At 33.2% G+C, this 24,896-nt stretch overlaps 2 protein-coding genes and 1 non-coding gene across 3 annotated transcripts in view; 2 read left to right on the top strand and 1 right to left on the bottom strand.

The window, feature by feature from the left end:
* Ec (ubiquitin specific peptidase echinus) overlaps positions 1-24,896 on the top strand; it is a 68,537-nt gene that overhangs the window by 6,497 nt on the left and 37,144 nt on the right. The window contains exon 3 of the mRNA XM_083039110.1: positions 17,470-17,721. Within this exon, the coding sequence (XP_082895236.1) occupies positions 17,497-17,721 (225 nt within the window). The 5' untranslated portion in view covers positions 17,470-17,496. The remainder of the gene's footprint in view (positions 1-17,469; positions 17,722-24,896) is intronic.
* Positions 6,957-8,610, bottom strand: LOC145936239 (pyrokinin-1 receptor). The gene is made up of 3 exons (XM_083038253.1): positions 7,722-8,610; positions 7,455-7,642; positions 6,957-7,363 (listed from the first exon to the last, which is right to left on the bottom strand). Exons 1-3 carry the CDS (start codon positions 8,431-8,433, stop codon positions 7,319-7,321), a joined length of 945 nt encoding a protein of 314 aa, XP_082894379.1. The 5' UTR covers positions 8,434-8,610; the 3' UTR covers positions 6,957-7,318.
* Positions 15,319-15,390, top strand: Trnae-cuc (transfer RNA glutamic acid (anticodon CUC)). Its single transcript has one exon. It is a non-coding gene; the product is annotated as a tRNA-Glu (tRNA).

Genomic DNA, 24,896 nt, shown 5'->3' with positions numbered 1-24,896 from the left:
TCGCGATACAATATTTATTGTTAGATATCGATAAGCTTGGCTTTAGCCTTAAATTATTCTACAAAGCAAATGATTACGGATGTTAAGTTATTAATAATTACTAAGAAGTCGGAAATAATCGAAGGTCATGATAATTATATGTTGTTTTTAAATTATATTTGTTTTTTTACATTCTTTAAATTGATACTTAAGCTTTGATATTTATTTTTATGAAATTAAAGATAGAGTTTGTTAAAAAGTACATTTATTAAATACACTTATCAAATACATTTGGATGTAAATATTATAAGAATATTAGAAGAGTTATCTTTATATTATAAAAATTATCTAGTTTTAATCAGGTGTGTTTTATACAGATTAAAATTTATTAAAATTTATTTGACATAACGTTGAAGTGCAATTTTGAGTCAGACCTAGTATATGTATAAATAGTTGTGTGTCGAAATATTCACGCAGCATCCTTTCCGTTCTCTGCAGTCTGACTCATGCTGAACATTTTTTTTTTAAGTAAAGAATTTGTACAGGGCGCTCCATTCTGTGCACTCTGCGTTTGCATAGAAACGCTGACGTTTTTCGGTTCTGTTGCCTCGTCGCAAAATGCCCACCCACGCATTGCCTTAGGCTGTAGGTATATACAGAGTGTCACGAGAGTGCATTGATCGCTAAGCATGAGATTTTTAGATGAGAGTGACGCCCAGAAGGCTACTGTCTTTTGCGAGACGATGTTAAAGATTTAGTTCTTCGTTAAGTTCGCTCGTCGAGTCCGACATAATCTTTCAAAAGCGGCGTTATTTTAACTGAAATGAAATACAAGCAAAATTATTTAAATTGAAAGAAACGTACACAAAGTCTCCTTCTCTCTCTTTTTATGACACACATTTTTGTGTCTCAGTTATACTTAAAATTGAAGAATAATTCAGCAGTTACTATTGTTAAAATATTATAAAGTTTACACACTTATTTTATTTCACGTTTACACAGCCAGAAACAATTTAGAAGATTCTTCGCTGACAATGCCCCTGTCTCATTCCTTGTATTACAGCGGAACATTTCCCTTGCGTTTTAACACACGGCGGAGACATACATCAACTTCTTAGTCGTTTCAGCGACGAAAGATCCATTCATTTCTTCATACAAGTTCCCACTGAATGCATAAATCGTTTCTCGATTCTGTTGTTTCGTCGCAAGACGCGGTGCATTAAACATAAATGTAGGTATTCCGCGATTTAATTCAATGGGTTGGTATGTGGCATAGAGAGAGATTTATGATTTCAGAATCAAATAATGCAAATAATAAAAAGAATTAATAATATATATAATAATAAGAAATATAAAATCTAAAAGAGACATTGTAAATAAAATTTAATAATTTGCAACAAATATATAGATCTTATCGTTCTAATTCCAATTAGAGTTATAATACCGTTTTACAGGTCGCGTGAACGTGGATGAGTAAATATTATCATGGTGTAACGCGCATATTTTATATGGCATTTAATCACGCTTTAACCTTTATCGTTGTGCCGTGAAATCGTACGAGAGAATGGTAAAAAAAGTTGTGCCTGAGGCATTGATTTTTAATCATCTCTGCGTTTTATGATCGGTATGCAAAATGTCAACAACGAAAATCGATCGATGTGTGTCAGACGAAAATTCATAAGTAATTCATGCTTATTCAATCAATATACATAAATGATACAATATTCGGAATGAATATACAACAAGAATAAATAATAAAAATATATTTGTGAAAACGATGTATCTCGTGTATATTACGTATGACGAAATCAACAGCGGTATAAAACAGGGTCAACCAGTTTTATTCAGTTAATTTCGAATAATGATGATATTAAGTTATTCACGACGGTCATTTGATAATTCGTATATAATTCGTCTTATCTTTCATAATTTCTTATCAACTAGGTTTGTGAATTAGAAAATTTTCTTTATTTTATAATACTTTACCTTTGTGTATGATGCTTGGATATTCATTTCGATAAAATTAATCTGATTAATAACGGTTTACCATTTCTGTAGAGACTTTAATCTAATTATTTTTATCAACAATGTTGATGTATAAAATCGTGATTCTATCTATGCTGCATATAAGATGTAAGCACGAAAAGGAGAAAGATATGAAAAGAGCATAATTTCAGACGAGATCTCTCGATTATGATTTCATTAAAACTTCATGAGACTTTACTTTAACGGAGATAATTTTGAGATTTTGTAATTTGTACTGTGAGAGATATTCTATAATTCTTAACGACGATGCCGCTATCGTTAACGTGTCGTTGCGCATATATTTTGTCATATTAAAATATATGCGCAACGACACGTTAATGATAGCGACATCGTCGTTAAGAGTTACAAAATCCCAATACTGTAATGGTTACTAAACTTGACTTGCACGATGGCTAAAAAAGAGAAAGAGAGAGGAAGAGAGATTGAATATGTAAAAAATGATATATAATATCTATAAAAATATAATTATTAATATATATAATATATATTAATATATATAATTATTTCTTTCTTTCTCTTTATTTGCATACATAAACATTACCCCAATATTTTCAATAACAAATAATGATGAAACTCATATTTCGTTAGAAAATTCATTATCGCTTTTCGATATCTTTTTATTTCGTTTGTTATCTATCTTTCTTCCGCTAAATAAGAATATTTTGTTCACAAATACAAATAAATTTGAGCTGAAACCTAAAATCATCTCTACACAGAGAGAATTTCCTCTTAGAATTTACCTTGAAAATCATGATAATCGTGGGACAATATGGTATGGAAAGAATTTTATAAGAAATTCTCTGATTAATATTTATCACAATAAAAATAATAATATCTATTACAATAAAATATAAAATATTACTATGCAGTTATATATATTTACTATATTTACTATGCAGTTTAGTAAATTTAATCAAACATGTTTTATATTTTATTGTGATAGATATTATTATTTTTATTGTGATAAATATTAATCAGAGAAATTCTCTTAAAATTCTTTCCATACCATATTGTCCCACAATTACCATGATTTTCAGGATAAATTCTAAGAGAAAATTCTCTCAGTGTATATATATATATATATATAAGTATATAAATTTTATATTAATGATTTTTAATATCAGTTGCTTGATTTTATTAGAATATATGCGCGGTCTGGAATCCGTTATCATGCAGGACGAAAGTTTTGCGTAAGGTTGGCGCCGCATTTCCAAACTCATTATCTAAAGCGGTTGCACGCCTAGATAGAAATTTCTCGACGCTTTTCAGACACACCCGCACTTGATAAAACATTTTCCGCGATGCACAAGCACAGAGGTTTATCGGTGTTTGGATTAGCTAGCGTGAAAATAAAGGTCGCGTTGATTTATGTTGACGGAAGAATTTATGTTTCATAAATTGCGCATAACGTGTTTGGTAAAATATCCAGCACCGCTGTATTTTTTTTTATTTTGCAGCGATCGCGATTCTTTGACCGTAGTACAAAACAATCTTTATCGTTTGTCTTGAATAAAAAAACCGATAACGTTTCATAACTTTTTTATTTATCATCAGAATTATCTTCGACAACAAACTTTTTTATTGCATTTTTATTGCATTTCTCTTTTTCAAATTAAACTGAGTGCAACGTAAATAAACACACGTTAAGTCGTCTCGTGCCAGAAAGTTAATAATTAAGACCACGTACACACATTTCGAATGCAAGGGGATGCAAGTCGAACAAAGCTTCGAGTGTTCGTGGACCCTCGTCAAAATTCAATGTTGATCGCAATCGATACAGTCACGCTGCTTTTTTCGGCAGCGAGCGTGAATGGAGTGTTTCTGTCCACATTACTCGATCGTTTCATTCACACGTCGTGTCGGATAAGTATTACGTTCGATTTGCATTCATCCATTCCGTTGGCTATCGCAAACAATGCGATCTCTATCGCTCTTCCCATATCCCTTCTTCTTCCGTCCCTTACGGTGCATTTATGCATATGCATATGCACCTGTACAATACGGTCTTAGTAATTCCGATTCGATTTTCATTGCGCGTTGAAACATGCTTCGGTAAGTCTCGTGCATTTTGTAATTCTTGCATCTCTCTAAGATTCGAAACAACGGGACAGAGTGCTAAAAATGTATTTTAATGCGGTTACGAGACAGTGGGGTGGCTATTATTGTCACTGTCTTTTTAAATCGCTCGTATATATTTATAGAACGCCAATCCCAGTCAGGCTAGCATCATCGCGATCAATTCGCACGTAAAGTATTGCGAAATTTAAACCGCAAGGACGAGGCTGTTGTTCATAATTTAAGTTCTAGAGTAACCTTTTTATGCAAAAAAAAAAAAAAAAAAGATTTTTCCGATATTACATGCTTTTAAACGTAAATTGGATATATGCGCGCAGTTTAAAAAAAAATTAATATAAATCAAATCTTATTGTGTGGCATAAATGATGGAGAAAGTTAGATATTAGCATGTATGGCAAAATTTTCCTTGTTTTGCACATTATTCTTGTGCCACACATTAACTGAATATCGATTAAAAATTAGAAAAATAATGATTCTAAATTTTTGTGATATTTTCGATAACGTTCTTTGCATGTTTAAATTTTTTATGCTAAAAACCATTTTTTTAGTCACATTAATGCTATTCTAATAATTTTTGACAGAAATCAGCTGACTAAAGCGTTCATTTGCTAATTAAATTTTAAAATAAAAAAATGTTATAAAAATTAAAATAATAACATGTTGTAAATAATATGTTATAATTTCTTAAACTCGATTAATATTTTTGACAGTTATCAGCTGATTTCTGTCAAAAAATATTATTTGAGTTTAAAGTATGATAACATATTATTTATAATATTATTATTTTAATTCTTATAACATTTTTTTATTTTAAAATTTAATTAGCAAATGAACGCTTTAGTCAGCTGATTTCTGTCAAAAATTATTAAAATAGCGTTAATTTGCTAATTACATTTTGAAATAATATGTCAAAAAAATTAAAATATTAATATGTTGTAATGTAAATGATATGTTATAATACGATTATATTATATATGTTATATTGCGATTAATATCTTTTGACAGAAATCAGCTGATTAGAGCGTTAATTTGCTAATTATATTTTAAAATAATATATTCTAAAAAATAAAATAGTAATATGTTTTAAATAATATATTATAGTTCTTTTAACTCGATTAATATTTTTGACAGTTATCATATAAGTGATTTCTGTTAAAAAATATTAATCGAGTTTAAAGAACTATAATATATTATTTAAAACATATTACTATTTTAATTTTTAGAACATATTATTTTAAAATATAATTAGCAAATTAACGCTCTAATCAGCTGATTTCTGTCAAAAGATATTAATCGCGGATAAGGTATTATAACATATCATATACATTACAACATATTAATATTTTAATTTTTTTGATTACACTCGTATAGTTTCTTTACGAAAGTCAGTTTATTCAATGCGCGCTTGGACAATGATTTCTGAATTATCGCGGTTTCTCATACCATTCTGAAATATCAGAATGATAAATCTTTATGAATGTTTAATATATTTAATGAAAAAATGAATCAGTTTGTTCAAAATAAAATAAAATAAAATAATATGTTTTAAATGATATGTTATAATACTCTAAACTAACATTTTGACAGTTATCAGTTGATTTCTGTCAAAAAATATTAATCGAGGATAATGTATTACCTATACATCGAGGATAATGTATTACCTAACATATTATTTACATTTTATTTAACAAATTTTTTTTCATATTATTTGTAAATTTAATTTTTATTGTACACTATACACATACATCGTAAAAAATTTTTTTAAAAATTAGAATTGAAATTGAAAGTTAAACTTTACACACTAGCTATTTGTGGAGTATACATTTTTGGAAAGGGCAGACTCTCTCTCTTCTCTTAACTCATTCATCGAACCGGAAGCTTCTGTTTAGTCGTTCTGGCTCAGCGATTTCCTGGTTTTTCGTGATCTTCCTTTTCTCTGTAGCAATGACATATAAGATATATCTCGTATTGGTAATGTATTTTACACAGATTATTTAGATAGGAAGAAAAAAACATATTGCTTTCAATTTTTCGTAAAACTCCATAAAAAAGAATTATTGTAAAATTTTGCTTTTGAGAATTTGACATTCTTAATATTTACATGTTTTTGGAAAGTCAAATAACGTAAAAATTTTATTAACTGTCTAATCTCTACAGTTTCTCGGGATAATATCGTGAGATTAAAAAATACAGTTACATAGATCTAAATTGTTTCTTTGATCATAAAAAAGGATAATTAACACGTGAAACATTATATAATTGTGAATGGACTTTTATCAGCAATCCGGTATTATTTTTTTAATGTACAGCTCGATCTTTACAAGCATCGGCAAATCTCGTTTAGAGATGCTACCGTGAAATCGCGAAGAAGGGAATACGAAACGAAAGTCACGAGAAGAATTTTTAATCGCGAGGAGCCAAACAAACTACTTGATAGCGCTATAGCACTTCGAGATTTTATCCCTGATTTGATAAATGTCTACTACTCGTTAGAAAGGAAATGCCGTGTTACAGCTCAATGGATTTAAGGGAATGTCTTTCACCAGAATGTTTTGAATTTTAATTCAATGAAGCACGCGTTGAATACGTATTATAAGGTGTTCAAATATATTGATGGCTTAACTTTTTCTTAAAAATATTTATTTATTATGTATTTAATGCATATTAATATAATACATATGTTACTCAAGAATATTACAAAAAATATAATAGCACTGTATGTATATGCATAATTAGAAGGCAAAAATATAATTTAAACAATATCTGTTATAATTTATATGATATATAAATATATATGACATATACATATATATATATATATATTTTTTATATAAGTATATAGATAAATGGGGCCATATAAGTACAATGCTGGTTCGACTTTTGCTCTTTGGAAGAAAGACTTCAAAGGGAACTAATTTGCATACAGAGAGCTCAGTGAATTCGAAAATTTGTGTGCAGACTCTGCACGCGCGTCGCTTCTTTCTTTTCTCATGAGAGCGGATGTGCTTGCTTATTGCACACGTGAATTTTAAGTTCTTCTCAGGAATAGTAAATTATTCAAAAGCGCGATAAAAGTAAGAAATCTTTATAAGAGTGTAATAAAAGCAAGAAATCTTTGTAAGAGTGTAATGAAATAGATTAGATAATGTCCAAATGCAGATGTACTTTGATGTATTATTATCTGTTGGAATATCTGTGATTTTTCTTTGCTGTTTCTTTATATTATGACGGTAATTATATGTCGTTGACAACATAGCATTGTCTGCAATATAAGAACAATTATTAAATTTAGTTAGCAGAGAACAGGAGCAATTTATAAATGTTCAAAGCATTTTAGCAATATGTTATATTACTTGAAGTGTTTGATGAAATTCTTTACATATTATGAAATATATTATTGGCAGGATCATCGGATACATTTTAACCATCGTATAAACTATCTCTATCGTCGTATCGCTGCAGCAAGATGTTGTTAAAAGATCAATAGCTCGTACGATTCGATATGGTATCATAGTTAGAAAAAATCCAATAGTAATACCAACTGTAAAATAAATATTATTTTGAAATCTATGGATGCTTGAATAAATATTTACTTGCATTAATATTAAATCTTCACTTACCTAGAAAAACGAAACGTTCGACATCTTTGCTTGACCGCGTTCCGATTATTAATTTTGATATTATCAGATCGTACAAAATGAAGCAGTCAAGCACAATAAAAATAAAACACGGGAATATTAGAAACATAACGGTGGATGACACGTAGATGTCGTATACAATTCCTTTCTCATAATGATTGTAGAGTCTTAGTTCCAAAGTTATCATTATAATGCACATTATCCATATGAACAAGATGCCTTTTATAGCCGTTGAAATTTTCACGAATGATTTGTGTAAGGGCCAATTTTTCTGGCAAATAACAACGTACGCTTCGATATTCAATATAATTATCGTTAGAATGGACGTGCCGAAGCTCACCAAAAATATATAGTCGAGATTCATCATCAGATCTATATTGAAAATCCAGCGAAATACTTGCTCTAACGGTTCGAGTAGGATTGTCAGATTCGATAACGCTAGGCTCACTATATAGCAGTTGGTGGAAGTGTACATAGAAGAATTTGATAGGATAATAAGAATCAGCAAAGCATTTAGGTTAGTGCCTCCCACCAGCAATGTAAAATCCATGATATTGCGCACGGGCTCAGGAATAATCGGTATAATCATGTTCATTTTGGTAGGATTCATTGTTACAATAGGATCCGTTTGAATATGCGGAAACGGATTTTCTAGGTATGTGTGAATTTCCTTTATATCATGTCCGTTAAACATGGTAACGTTTGCGTAGAAGACATCACTCTTATCACACTGAGACTTATTATTTATTATAATCTACGAATCTGAATTTATTATTAATTAACTGTGCACTTTCAAAAATTCTGCATGCACAAACTTGTTTCTAAAACAATTAATACACTTTTTTCGAGCTTTAACGCAATATTTTTATGATTTATATTGTTGGAGGAAGCAGTGACAAAAATGAACGACAAAATACATGCTGCTTCAACGATCAACACGCATATTACTGACTGACGCATATAACAAGACGGTAGTTTATAGGATCACCACCTACATATTTACCTTCCCCTATGGGAGTGATGCCCTACAATATCATATAGAACATCGCGTAAGTAACGATATTAATTTGCCGACACGCAACCATTTCATTTAATAGAGTGGATCTTTAACGAAGTGCCAAGTGTCGCGTTTCATTCTAACGGTGCTCATACATCAAATAGCTTGTAACTGTGTAATAAATTTATTATTTTGACAAATATATATTTATTGAAACTGTTTACGCTTTGCCAAAATTATAAATACGAATCGAGTTTCATTGATTACGAAAACGAGATATTATTGAAATTTACTCAATTTCATGCAAATAAATACATTATTTAATTTCTGTACATTTATCATAAATTGTTGCGGGGTTCAGCCATTTGCATAATAAAATGTGAGGGTAAATATAAAAGCATGCCGAATATTTCGCGCGGAGAAGTTATGGACTTCTTTATTTACGAGGAGGGAGCGTCCTTCAGGACTCCGCTCGAAGGGGTTTGCTTTCTGGCTGCAAATAACGACCAAGTAGCAAATAAAAAAAAATGATGCTTAAATAAATCGTGCTTCTTACGACTCGTTCATTCGAACAAGAGAAGAGGTGAGCAAAATAAGAGAAAAGAGAAAGAGAGAGACTTCTGCACGCGACTGTATAATACAATAAGATTTACAGGACCTCTGGCAAGCAGCCATGAGCTCGATATCGGTCAGCTTTTGCAGCTGATAGATTTATCGTTGGATTTATAAATCCAGCGCCTTTGGCACATGGGGGTTTTGTATCTTCCTGCAAAATTGAGCGCGACTATCTGGCGCATTGTGTGCTCCGAAGACGCTCGCAATCGACACGTTATCGAAGAAAAGTAGTTGGGCGTGTCATCCATTCTTATCGAGAGAATGGAACGAATTAAAAATTGCTCGGGCGGGGTCGGATCGACATGGCAAATATTTATCGCACTATATTCGCGACATTAATATCTATTCAATTCTCGAATATTATAGAAGCAGTTAAATTTTTTTAAGCGAAATTTATCAACGCGGCGCATAGCATCATGTATTATTTATAGCGTCTATGCACATAGTAATATTCGCTCACATGTTTATGCAATGACGAATATTTATAGACTTCTTCTTTACTCAGATGTAGATGATAGCTGGAAGCATTTATAAAACTTTGCAGCTGGTCGGAGCCTCTTCTCCTTGCGGCAAAGGCTTCTGAACCAGTTTGACTACGTGTTTTCATCTTTGGACCAGGTGCGAGAGAGTGCGTGGTTAATTTTTGCGGGTTTCTTCGCGCCTTTTTTTCTTGTTTTCGTCTGCTTTGGGATCGGGTTAGTGATAGAGGGTGATCTCGGGGCCAAATAAGTGCAGTGGCAGGGCCGAAGGGCCCCGAGGCCACAACCGGTTCGCTGCTTGAGCATCATTACGACGTAACTCGAGCGACCCTGAGGAGGCTTCGAGCTTCACAATAATCAGCGAGCTGTATTATCGCTATGGAATAACAACATTCCAATGATGGCCTCGAAGGTGTAAAGTAGTCATTGTATGTTTGAATGTATGAAGGAGTCTAATAAAAGACATTATATCATGATATTTTATCATCACAACTATTTAAAAAATAAAAATTGATGATAGTCGGATATTCGATATTGATTATGTTTTTTTTATTATTATTTAATTGTTCTTATTTTTTATCTCTGTTTTTTTTATTTATTTGTAATTATATTGTATTTATTTTGTTAAAATTTTTTAAATATCTTATTGATCTTAAATCATAGATTTATATTTTATATTAAAATGTGTGATTAATTAGTGATCGATGTTCCATTTATATCTTCCTGCTTTATATTCGATCAAAAATGCGTGTACGTATAGAGAAAATATATTAGATAAATTTGCCATCGATCTGTCAAATCATGCGAAAATTCATATTGGGATTGGTTAGATATTTAAATGCTTGGCGCACCTTCTGTCACACCTGTTAGGTTCTGTCGACCTGTTTCGCACGAAGTGGTTGACCATTAGTCGAACCCAACTATGCCGTGACAATGCTTCCTTTCTATGTTTATCATATAATCAGTCATATTAGTCCGTCGTAGCGTACTATTATACGCATACTTTCCTACATCTGTATTATTTATGAGTTAGCATATATACCGCGCGAATTAAATCATCGCATTGCGCAGTGGTTTTATGAATGAATATTTGCTCGTATAGTTATAGTATATAAAAATTTAGCAAATACGTATATTTAGATTTTTATTTACGGCGTTATTTATGAACCTGAAGAGGTTTTTATTAGAATAGGAATAAGAAGATAACTCGCGTTATGTAAATTCCGCGTTGTGGTGGTATAAAAGAATAATTTATTAAAAGTGCGTACGTTTCACCGCAATCTCGCGCACCTCCAAGTGCTTCGGTCCTGTTGGTCCTCGTGTCAATAGACTCGATGTATTTTATGCATGACCAGTCAGACAAGTTTTTCCGACAGGAGACCGCAAGCATGATGCACAGTTCAGTTACATTCGATACTTTGCACGCAGGTGCATCGTTGAAAAAATGTGCGGATTTATGCGCGAGGCGTTTTGATTGCAGCGCAAAAAAATGGCTCAATTAATACATCTTAAATTGTTCGAAAATTTTAATTAACATATATATATGTTAAAACAATGGACAAAACCACTTTTTTTAAATGCACATTTTTAAATAATGATTCTTGGCGTATTTATAAAATTCTTTAAGAAGATAATCTTAGAATTTTTTAATGAAAATATATATTTGATTTTTTGTCTGTTTTATTTTTTGAATTACAGAGCATAAAAAAATATAGAATAAAATATTTTGATATATAAAAATTTACGATAATTTTCTGATATTTTTATCATGTCAGGCTTTTATCATGTCATGCGTGTGATTTAATGTGTTAACGATCGCATGTTTTGGTGGGTAATTGCACGTCAAACACAAAAGTAACCTTCTGAGAAATTTGATTGCGGGCAATTTTTGAAAAGAGAAACGTATATTAACAAAAACGCACACCTGTGCGAGCACTCTAAGTAAATTACAATAATCGACTTTTTTTTAAGTCGTTTGGAAGCACGAAAAAAGGGAGCCGTGTGGCTCAAGTCTTTTTGCTCGAAAGATGATAGATTTGCCATGCTGAACTGTGATTAGACCGGTTTCGAAGGTTTTATCATTTAATTGGGCCCAAAAATCAATGTATAAAATTATGCGTAATTGAAATGTTAACGTAATACAATACGTCATAAATTATGACGTTAATATAAATTATTTTTTTACACATTAGAAATAGCAAAGTTGAATCAATCCCTTTCAGGAGCTTAAGCTTTTAAATTCGAAATTTTGATAGATGTGCTATAATTTGCGATTTATCGATTATTTTGCACGTTATTGGTCATTGATGGAGAAAATTTTGATTTTGTAAGGATAAGAGAAAAGAAAAATTAACGCGTAATTTTTCTTTGATCTTATTTTTGTTTCCACATAATCGTGGATATATTATAGGTATATGAAATAATCGCGAAATTGTCGTTAAATTGTCTTTTTAAATTATTTATTTATTTTATTATTATTTTAATCTCACATTTACTTACTTTACTATTACATTTGCATCTTTCCAAGATGTTCTCTGCCATAAGGCGTATGTATCTTCCCGTGCTACTTTGTCATGTTCGCACAAACGTAAATATAGAGCCATAATAATCGGCGCTTTACAGGAAAGCTGCACAGATAAACCGGGAACTAACTCACGTTAATTTGCTTCACACGGTCGTGAAGTACAATGCGATTCATAATTAATTCGTAGGCGTTTACCGACGAAATACATGCGGGATTCATTCGCGGCGTAAATGTTACTGCGAAAGTTCGGTTGAAACGAAAAGTAGCGAAATTACATAATATATACCTATGCTGTGCAACGTCTAGCGGTTAAACCGACATTTATATATAATAGAATAGGAGATGTAAATCTTTAAAATCTTATTGAGCCATCTCTTTCCACAATTTATATACATATATATACATGTATAATTCTTTATATAATTTTTTATATATAATAATAATTTTATAATTATTCTAAATTATCATCGAAAAAAAAGAAATACATTTCTATATTATACAGGGTGTCCGGTGGTTCGCGTTTCATCTGTCGTGGGCAGATTCCTGGGATCATTTGGAGACGATTTTTCCTCAGCGAAAATGTCGAGGGAGGTCATCATTTTTTGCATGTTCCCAATTTTTGTCATCATGTATCTTTGTAACTAAGCCTTAAATTAAATTTCTATTAAAGTAAACTCTATCTGAAATTAACTGAAGAATGTGATTTTGTTAATATTTTATTTCCACAAGGCTTAGTTTGTGAAAAATCCTTTATTTTCAATTTATAACTCGAAAATTATTGGTGCCTCGACATTTTCGCTGAGGAAAAATCGTCTCCAAATGATCCCAGGAATCTGCCCACGACAGGTGAAACGCGAACCACCGGACCCTGTATATATGAAATTCTTTAAAATTAAATTATAGCTGAAAGCGATAACGAATTTCTTCATTCAATATAGCATCATCAGATTAATGTCCAATTTCTATAAAAATTATTTTTTCTTTCTTTTTCTTTATGTCTCATTATTTCGCATCTGCTATATAAACCGCGAACCATAATCGAAAAGCGAATTATTCCTGCGAATGAAGAATGTCCCGTTCTTTCCCGTCGCGACCAAGGCTTTCTTTCGCCGCGGCGGATTCTGCCAACTTTCTTCTTCCGCAATGTTCATGTATTGTTATTTGCGTCGACTGCGGTTGTTACTGCGGGAACAAAAAACGTTGCAATACGTCACGATAATACACTGACGTAGAGAAATTTCGGCGAGGACAGGATGAGAAATGGGAGAGAGAATACAAATTAAATTATTTATGCATTTTATTATGATTATTATTATTAGCATATGCACAAAGACTCTATACATCAAAGTTCTATTGCACGATGCGATAAGTCATTTGGGTCATTTGGGTGATACGACGAAAAATGATTGTAATAATTTTTTGTGAAATCGATCGATCCAGAGAATTTCAATATTCATTTTTCAGTTTGTTTATTAAATAGCTTTTATTATGCTATTTTATTTATATGCTGGATTTTTACAGTTAGAGTTATATTTGCCAAACGGTTCTACGCGTCAAACTCGTTGGATTGGCAGCCTAATTTAATTTGTTTGCTTTTTTTTCGATGGGATGAACGTTGTGATTTTTTCTCTTCAGCATCCCGAGTCGGGATCATATCGCAAACGAAACGCCAACGAAAATAACCGCGCGATAGCAACGCTTTTAAACTTTATGCCGTAATTCACGATGCTTTTTCTTCTCTCCCGACTTTCAACTTCGTCTTTCAGCACTAAAAGATCTTAGGTATTTCTTTTCTTACCAAGTTTACTCGCACATAGCTATAGTCTCCTCCATTTTTTCAAGGAAATTGCGTACCGTTACCACGCAATGTTTGTGAAAAAAAAAAAAAAAAAAAAAAGCTTTACAAAATACTTGCGTGTCTTGGATGCGGAAGAAATCGATATAACGTCGTTGCACGTCTACAAGTACGCGCTTTCGTGCATTGTCACGAGACGACGAAGGTGTGTTACGTTAGTACGCATAACACGTATATGTAGAGAGAGAGAGAGAGACAAATCTCGACGTTTAGAAAATTTCTCCTTCGAAACCTGCAAACAATCGTGTACACAACATTCATTACAGGCAGGCTTCAATATATACAGCTAACAAAAATTACAAAAAATAATAGTTGAAAATGTATACAAATGCACAGAAAAAATCTTTATTTTTATTATTTTTTTATGGTAACAATAATATGTATTAGAACTTATTCTACACGGAGAGAATTTTCTCTCAGAATTTACTCTGAAAATCGTGGTAATCGTGGGACAATGTGGAAAGAATTTTATAAGAATTTCTCTGATTAATATTTATAATAATAAAAATAATATCTACACGTTAAAATATAAAACATGTTTGATTAATTTTACTATGCAGTTTAATAAAATATTAATCAAACATGTTTTATATTTTATTGTGATAGATATTATTTTTATTGTGATAAATATTAATCAGAGAAATTCTCATAAAATTCTTTCCATATTATATTGTCCCACGATTATCATGATTTTCAGGGTAAATTCTAAGAGAAAATTCTCTCTGTGTACAATTTATTATACATTTTTTTAGCCAAGCAAAAATATTAAAAATTCTTTATTTTATTTCTTGATATTTTTATTTCAATTTTTTCATTTTAATATTTTTTTGCGTTAAATATTTATGCATAATTTACAAAGAAAAAGATATTATTTTAATGTAGATATTCAAATAAAATAATTAATCTATTGCAATGTTAAAAAGTATGCAAATTTTTCGATAAATTTAATTTCTAAATTTTTTAATATAAATTCTAAAATATTTTATATTAAATTTGAGTAAAAATAGATTCCGGTATCAGGAATCGAACCCGAGTCTCCTGACAATGTACGAGAGAGAAATGCAGCTTCTCTTGCAGCATCAAGATGCAGATTGGTAGGTCCATCGTGATCCGGTATGGTCTAGTGGCTAGGATACCTGGCTCTCACCCAGGAGGCTCGGGTTCGATTCCCGGTACCGGAATTTATACTTTTTGCTCAGATTTATAAGAATTTATGTAGGACAAAAAATTCTTATACATTTTATAAGTTTCTTAAAAAAATATATTAATTTGCTTTACATTGCAATATAACAGTTTTAAATAAATGAATTAATGAAACAAATTTTAATTGCAAATTGAAAACAATTAATTGGAAAACAATTGGAGAATAATTAACGTTAATAATATAACTATTAATAATACAACGCGTTGATGCTTTTATCGAGTGTGAAAGATTACTGCGCTTGATGAGTCGTGGTTGACATATTATGTTCTGGTGGCGTTATCTAAAATTAGATCCGTGCATGACAATAACCCATTTTGATGCACGCTAACGCGCAGCGACTTCGAAAGGCGTAAAATCGGATGTTCTTGGTTAACACGATCCGTGTCGCGTAAATGAAAATTTCTTTTGCGTGCCAAGGACAACAAACGCGAGACGAGCGGACGATACGGGAGGTCAACCGGTTGGTTTATTCGCACATGGTCAGTTTGTGCATGGTCAATTGAAGGTATAAATGTCGTTTATTATAAATCGCTCTGGTATTTTACAATAGTAAAATGGTAAAATGTAAAATGGTAACGTGGTAAAGTCGCGAAAGCGATTTTAGTAAAGTGAGTTTACGCTTCATTTGTCCTTGATCAGTGCAGTTTCGATTGTGAAAAGCAACGAATCAACGTAATTGTCAGTCATCATTATTGCGCTCCATTTCCTGAATCTTTTGATGGTTTCCATTCTACTAAAACACAATACGATAATGCACGTCGTGTCTCTCAACTTTTTGCTCGTCGACATTTTGCGATCAGGACTCTAGCTCTATTGATGATCTTCTATAGTTTAGTGCTGTTTTCTCTGAAATTTTTAACATAATCGAATGATCGAAAAACTGCAATATTATTCATCATTTGATTTATATAAAAATCCTCTTCCTTTTTATATCTCTGGATTCTATACGAATCAGAAATTCGATACAAGTGGCGTTGTTAATTAAATAATTTATTGAGCATTCGAGTGTCAAATAATCTTTATTAGTAATAAACGAATACACAATTTAGAGTTGATTGTGCTAGAAAAAATACAATTATTAAATACCTAATTAAGTTGTCAATGCGCATGATACTGACGACTTTTATCGTTTCTAAATTTAAAAACGTAAATGTAATAAAAAACTATGTCTGGCTTCCTTCGTCGACTTCTCGTAAGAAGCGCGAGTATGGCGGGACCTCGAAGTCGGCAGAGAAATGTGACCAGAGTATTGTATTCAGAGCCTTGAAAGTCAAGACGATGGGGCTCTGGCGCCAGATCTGCTCTCAAGCACGTATTCGCTTCGACCACTTTTCTCGACTTCTCCAAATTAACATCGTCCACTCAGTCGCATTTAGTTACTACTACGATATGGTTCTCTGCTCTTTTTCTCAGCGCGTTTCACCCTTCAAAGCCCTTTATGGCTCTTTATGATGATTTTGCCTTTTTTTTCTTAGTACTTCGAGTGATATTTGTCTCCTCACTCGTCAGTTGATCTTTGATGTCTCATTTTTCCTTAAAAAAAAAAAAAAAAATGTGAAAAATTTATCTGAAAATTTTCAAGAGACGAATATTGAAATTAAATAAATTAATATCCACGCGTAATCGGTTCTTTCGGAGGTACGGATCATAAAATTTTACAACGCATATCCTATGTGTGTGTAAACTGATTTTTCCGATTTTCCCTTGGTAATTATACTTTGCAGCTTCCTCGTTAACTTGGTTTTATGAGTTCCCGCGAATACTATGACTTGAATTCACTGCCAGAACTTAATGCATGATAAAGAAGAGTTTCTTTTGCTATGCAATCCAATAAAATTTTATATACGTAATATCGAAAGTATCGTGTAATGATACGAAACGCTTTATTACTGATAAAAAGATATTCTTATATTTTTATTTTTGTATTTTTTTATAAAGAAACATTTATTTTTTTAAATAAATTATACGACTGTAAATTATATATATACCAAAATTTATTTTACTAACAAAATAAAATATTGTTACTAATGAATGTGTTTATCGCAAATGTTTTCAGATGACTCTACTTTGAAATCCGTCGAGTATGACTTCTACAATGGGATTGCAGCAGCAAGCTGCATCCCAGGATACAGTAGATTTTGCTGGTTATTTGCAATCTACACAATGCCATCATGGAAATCAGACGGAAGGACAGGTGCAGGGTTGTCAAAAATCACCGCACCGAGAGCACAACAGCAGCTTTACCAGCACCAAGGGCCTCCTGAATGGGCCCGGGCAGAACAATTGTTTCCTCAACAGCGCCGTACAGGTAGGAAAAAAAAAAATTGCAGTAGAATATTTGCATCTAAATATCGAATCAAATTTTGATCCAATATAATTGAAGTCCTATACATTAAAAAAGAAATAAATTATGTTTAATAAAGTATCTGTATACATATATGTATATATATGTATCTCACAACAGATATAATATTTCAATATTATTGGAGTATATAACGTGTGTATATCTAATGAATTTTTCTCGAATTTATACGCGTTTATCGAAGACGAACTGGCGCCTTGAGCATATGCAACCCGCTGCTTTAGCTTGTTACTCCAATCTTCATGAACAAGTAGGCGCGAGCCTACATATCTTACATAAAGTTATATTGGATCAATTACAAATAATTCGATTAATCTAATAGGAGTTGGTGAAGTTAGCAATTAGCAATTAATATTCACAAAAATTAAAAATTAAGATAATATTCAATTATTTTTTATCACAAAGCTTTTAAACCTGAGTGACAAAGCAATTGCAAAAAATTATCTCGGGTTTATGAATAATATAAATAATATAGAAATAATATTGAAGAGCAAAGTTCTTAACATATATGTATATTTGTACAAATAAGAGACTATGAGAGTCTGCGGTCTTTGACGTTCGAGAGATGTCATTTTAGCGAAAAATATTCCTGTTCGCTATTTTCTCAAAGACTTTTACGAGTCTCGTCCTCCCATTTATAAGCACAATCCATCGCCAAATCTTTAAACTTGCTGCCTTAAGGGGCCTTTGAAGCAAATATTCATGCTTAAATATTCATGACTGTTAAGTGACAAGATACGTGGAATCTTCTTTTTCTAAGCAGATTATCAGATTGCTTTTAAATCTCCCATAAGCACATTAGTACCTTTAAACTTCTCGCTTTTTAATGGCGAGTTTCGCAATATAATTACTTTATTCAGTTAAGGACATCGACCACGAGTTTCAGAGCTTGTGGAAGAGATCATATTTGTGTGTATACATACATGTGTGTGTTTTCGTATCACGCATTAAGAAGCGGTCGAGAGCACCGTGTCAAATATGATTTATTGATTGAACAAATTTGAAGAGGCAATTACTTGCCAGAATTACAACGTTCGTATTGTTACAAACTCAAATAAAATATTTACTCTTTTATATTCGTTACATTCATTTATGAGAAAGAGAGAAATATATACTTAATTAGCTTTCTAAACGAATATAAATAATTCTTTTTAAGACTAGTTAGAGCTTATTTTCTCACTTAGTACGACGGCGAGTTGTCGTAAGATCGGGGGGTTTTATCTTGAAAAACACAAATGCTAATCTAAGAGAACTAACGTTCTGTTAGCGAGGTCCGAGGTCATTCAACATGAGGCACACGTACCAATACCGTGGCTTACGTGACACGTGATACAAGTGTTTTAAGCGCAAACTGCGCACGCGGCCAGGGTGTGGTGACTGCTTTGTCTCGTGTTACGAATAGAAAATAAACGCCATCGACGCCATCGGGGGGTTCTTCTCGTGACTGTAGTAATAATTTTTACAACATTTGCGGTCGGGAAAGTATTTGCTTTATCCATTAATTCCGCGATAATTATTCGCGCAAAAAATCGTTGTTGTATTTAATAATTATCGCGACCGATAGACAAGTGCAGATTTATACAGATATACGGATGCGGAGCAGAATTGTTGATTGAATAACTAGATGATCGCGTTTCCGGGTCGCGATTTTCCCTCGCGCGATGTTGATAGATCGTTTAATCGGCTTGCAAAGTTCCGAAACAGATTAAGGGAAGCTGTAGGATTATGTGTATCCCGGTGGGAGTTTACTGACGAAACGATGATACGAAACTTGTTTTGCCGGATTATCGCGATGCTTGCTGCACACATAATGGCCTGCTGAGCGTTTTCGATTTCGTCAAAGTGTCTGATAATCTACCGGCGTTATCATGTACGGACTGACAGTTACGGCGAGTAATACTCGTGATAAAAATGCATATGTATCTGGCGTTCCCATCCTCTGGCGTTGTAGTCGCCAGCACGAATAACGCCATGATAGCACGAAGCCCGTAAACGATAACGCCGTGTGAGCGAGTACTACGTGCGTTCCCGACGTTTGTTTTACGCCATTGTTTATGTTAAACAAGCGTTTCCTGACGAATATTATTGATCTTTAATAGATAAGTAGATAATCACAATGTGCAGACGCGTGTATTCTGCAAAAAACTCTTTTGCACTCTATTCTTTCACTTAAATTTATTAATTATATTCTCTCAACAATTGTCATACTTCAGATTTCGATTGGCTGCATACTTTTCTTTTAACAATGGTAAAATTTCTTGGATTGTTTCCATTCGAAGATGTTGAATGTTTTGCACGTTCATAAAAATTCTTGACCAATCGAAGAATCATCGAGCGATGAAGCATTTCATCGTTGGACGATCACAATCGATGGAACGCGCATAAACTATTGACGATCAGAAGGAAATCACAGGTTACGAATACCGCGTAACCGAGCATCTCTCGCAATAGGTGTAAGATATCTCCCTAGTACTATAGACTTCCAAGTTCAAGGTTACGCGATGTCGATTTATGCTTCTGGTTCTTGCTGATCCTCCATTTTCTGCGAATACAATTTTGCTCAGTTGTCCATTTTTTGTAATAAAATTTAAAATTTAAAGATATGATTATTAGAAAATCTTGTTTACTATTTTCGCATATAAATAAAATTTGCAATTAAAATTTATTTTTACATTTTCATCGAACTCTCTCAAGTATTTGAATAGTCGAGGATTTTTGCTGTTATTAAGAGATGTGAGATGTTAAACTTATATATATATTTAGTATAATTTCATAATGTAATGTTGAAAATTGCAATAGTGAGCAAAATGATGACGGCTCGTTTGTTTGAGAAAGTTGAGAGAATATATATTTCTCCTTGTTAAACTACTGGCAAATATTATCTTTCTGTTACAAAATGTAGAGAAAGAATTTATATGAATGAGTAGTTTTGTTTAGCTGTTTAGCTGGATTACCGTATATAACGGTGTAGCATGATATTTAAGCAACGTTACTTTGTTACTTTATATTGCATACCGGTTATTTTGCATACTGATTCGCGTTTATTATTATACTTAGCTAAAAAGTTTAAGAGATATATTAGAGAAGAAAGCGCGTTTGTCTTATTTAAATTAAATATTTCGTATTCTGCAAAAAATTTAGCAACCAACCACGCGTAAATACGACGTATATGTAAAATGAATGATTCACTGAGAGTTAATGCTAACCCTATATATATATGCACGTGCAATAGTAATGGCACATGTAACCTGTTATTATTTTCGTAACACCTGTCATGAGGTAGCAACTTGTCGATCCGAGCAAAACTTCCGGAAGCAATTAAGCTATTCATGTATTTAGAGCTATATTCAGCTGTGCACGAATTGATTGAATGCCATCTGTCTTAGTAAATGCAAAAATATATTTATCGATTTGCAAAAATTTTTTTCACGCTATTTCTTGGATAAAATTTTAGTTTTAATTTATAGTTAATTAAAATGTAACAAAAACATAACATCATATAAATCAATTTTTATTTTATTAGATATATCGATATAACGATCATAAGTTCATAAAGATGCAAAGTATCTACATTTTGGTCTTATTTGTTTTTCGTGACGATCCATGTGCCATCGTCCTCGCGTTCGCGTTTCTTGCACGTCCTAGTTAAGGTTCAAGGTTTCTCTCGCGGGCGGTCTTATAAAAAGAAGCGTAGCTTTGATGTTCCATTGTTGATCGTAAGTATAATCGCAAAAAGAAAAGAAAAAGCGAAATTGCTTGGCACGCACGTTATTTATCGATTAGCGCCTTCGCCGCGTTAATTCGGAACGAAGAGCTACCTCACTCACATCCATATAAGTGTTATCGTGTTAATTAATTCCTTCGGTTGAATGAATTTCCCATTCTAATTGGTTCAACACGGCGCCGTAAAAGGGTGGAAAGCGGTCCGCGATCTCGATGTACACACTTAATACATTTAACGCTGCTCACGCTACAATTGTTCCCATAGTGTAAAATACAATGCACTTTTCTCCTCCACTATTTGTCGCCGATTGTACGGCGCTTCTACTTTTCCGTATATCCGATGATCCGATTTCTACATTATACATAATTAGACTCTTTTAAAAACCGTTAAGATAGTTAAATCTACGCGCTGTTAAAGCTTTTAGTTATATGTTCTCGACTGCCGTACAAAGAACTTTGAGCATGTGAACAGAACGTTGATAATTATATGAATTATATTATGAATCATTTGTATGATTTCGGGAATTTTAACGATCCTCCTCTTCTTCCTCCGGCTTTATATGAAGCTTCTTATTTTAATTCGTTTAAAGAAAGAAATGTCGAAACTTACAGTAATATAATTATTGAAATCATATATTCGTATAAGTCGATAATCGTGTGAATTAACATATCATACATTTCTCTAAGAAATTCGTCATTTTACTTTGATATTAGAGAATCATATTTCATGACACGTTTTAAATCGCACAACGATTGACAACAAAAATCTATGAAGCGGTAAAAAACGACGTTGTTATTTGAGATAAAAATAAGGCGTATCTCCCAGCTGCTGGCACATGATCGAGATACACCTGACTTCATCTTCCCTCGGGATTACCCTTCGCAGATCGAGGGTATGAGAATACTGACGCGTGCCATCCGCGTCGGGACACAGCTGTTTCGTGACCTACGTGATGCAGATGTATGCCTCGTGGTGTCGAATTAAGAAGATTCGTCGAAGAGATCAGTTGCAATTTAGCAAATCTTGATTGATTTTATCTTACTTTTATATCAATCACGCATCCGCGCGCGTCTCTTCACGGAATCTTGATCGAATTTGGCGAAGTTTGCATCTGTATTTCTTTGCGACAAAAAAAGCAACAAATTAAACGCAATCATGTCGACAAAGCCAGACGTCGTAAAAGCAGGAGTGCCCGAAGGTTTCGTAATGTCACAAGTCGCTGGCCCATGAATCCGGGACTCATTTCGGTGACAATGGAAGAAGAAACGGAGTACACATTTATATCGAGGGCACATACAAGTAACGTCCGACCCTTGAGGGGAGAAACACACATACACATACGTGACTAATGGCGGATGGAACCTGCTACGCGATTCTGACAGCAGGTGTCTGGGAAGCGACTTCTCTGACTCATCGCCAGGTGATATCTGCCCGATGCAGGAAGGAACCGGAAGCTCGTCCGCAAAAGACGTACCGCCTCCTTCGCTTTCGTTCGTGAAGAAAAGCGAAGCGCGCGTTTGCTCGTCTCCACCTTTGATTTCGCGATCAAACGACCGTGTCGTTACTTTGCGCATCCTTCGAACTTCATCCGCTTCGCCACGGCTTATTACCTTTATCTTGTCGATGTCGGTCGCAGACCGGTCTAATACGCGAGATTACTCGGTATATTTTATGGTCATTCGATGATTACACGACTCGCTGCTGCAGTCGATGTAAACAGATAGCAAAAGTTAAGTCGATATTAGTAGATATTAATAGATTTATTATACATACAGGATGTTATCGGAATTGCTGTCAAAACAGGTTTGATATGTTTTTTTGATCCAAGATAGAAAAATTTGATCGAAGAATTTAATTTAATCTTATTTAGAATTATGTGTTTTTATGCGAAACTTGCAGAACGCGTAAAATTAGTTGGAAATAATAGTATCTATTTCATTAACGCTCTATAAATTTCCTTTACCGTTACTAACAATTTTATTCTCGGGATCATCTTGTATCGATTTGGCCTCGTGCAGTCGCTATCGGTTATAGATCGCGAATAAAAGCCTATATGCGAAAACCATAAAGTTATACATGGCAGAGTACGTTTGTGCAACGGTCACTCGAAGAAGACCAAAAGGAATAACGAGAAGAAGACATGGGGAAGTGGAGGAGACGTGCATATGGGAAGGGTAACGACGGGGATTAAGACGGAACGAAGTCGACCTAGGAAAAGAACAGAAAAGGGAGCTCCGTGTCTAACTAAGAACCACGTGTGGGAAAAGTCTGCGATGCGAGACTGAGAAACGCGTGCGTTCGATCGTGAGTTCGCACGTACATATGTGTGTTTTCGTACTCTCACACGCACTATATATGCACAAGGAGTACGCGCGAATGTGTCTCGACCGCCTACGCACGACTTTTCTTTTCGCTCGGTCCGTGACATATCGTCATGTTTGTCAGATAATATATGGAAATTGGTGTATAAATGCAGGAAACGCGAATAAATTAGTTGTTGACTTTTTTAAATTGCCGCGATATAAATTACGTGCTTTTTTTGTAAATAGTCGTCTAAAAATAAGAACGTCTGAAAATAAGAATATAAGTTTAAATAGTACTTATAGGAAAGAATCGTAATTATATCGATTTATTTTTTAACTTTATTTTCAATTATTTTTATTATAATTCCTAATTTTTCCAGTCAGATTCGTAACATATGCGGATAATATTTTATGACTCTCAATTGGAATGATTTAGGTATACCATCTTGGTCATAACTCACGCACGGCCTACTGTGTTAATTTAAGCTGTCTTATGGCAGGGTTTATCTAAGTTCCTATCTTTTTACTCGAGCGATTTCTTTAATGTGGATCAGCCTGTGAAATCTAACGCCTTTGACGCTTCGACGGACTCTGGAAACACTCGTCCGTTAACGTATCTGTAATATAGTCTAGGTTTTAGTGGACCAGAACCGTCTCGCTCATCTCAAGTTCTGGGAACTGAATCTCGTCTTTATAGATGTTGCAGCGTTCGCACGTTTTGCCTAACACTATAGTGATAAACCCTTCTCGCTGATAAACCCTTCATGTGTGCTAGATATTTTATTTAATAAGTGGGAATTATCTTTAAAATATACAAAGCCGCTAACAGCGTAAGCATATTTTTTATTTATTCTACTGGAATTAGTTCAAAATTTTAATTGATAGCTACGTTTCTTTTACACAAAATTATACGAATTTAACATTCGAAGAAAAGATTGGTCCCGTTTATATTTTTGATACAAAGTTAATTCATGATTTTCGTGACACAAATAGCACATTTCAATTTTTTAGTGTCCCGTTAGGGATGTTGACAGACGTAAGCCACGACGTTTACCAACACGTTCGTTTCTTCGCGACCCATTTCCATTCTTGAA

This window comes from Prenolepis imparis, unplaced genomic scaffold, assembly GCF_030444845.1.
Source record: "Prenolepis imparis isolate NDT839.2.m4 unplaced genomic scaffold, iyPreImpa1.0 SCAF_5, whole genome shotgun sequence".
NCBI classification, from domain to species: Eukaryota; Metazoa; Arthropoda; class Insecta; order Hymenoptera; family Formicidae; genus Prenolepis; species Prenolepis imparis.
This window is presented reverse-complemented; position numbering and strand designations above follow the sequence as displayed.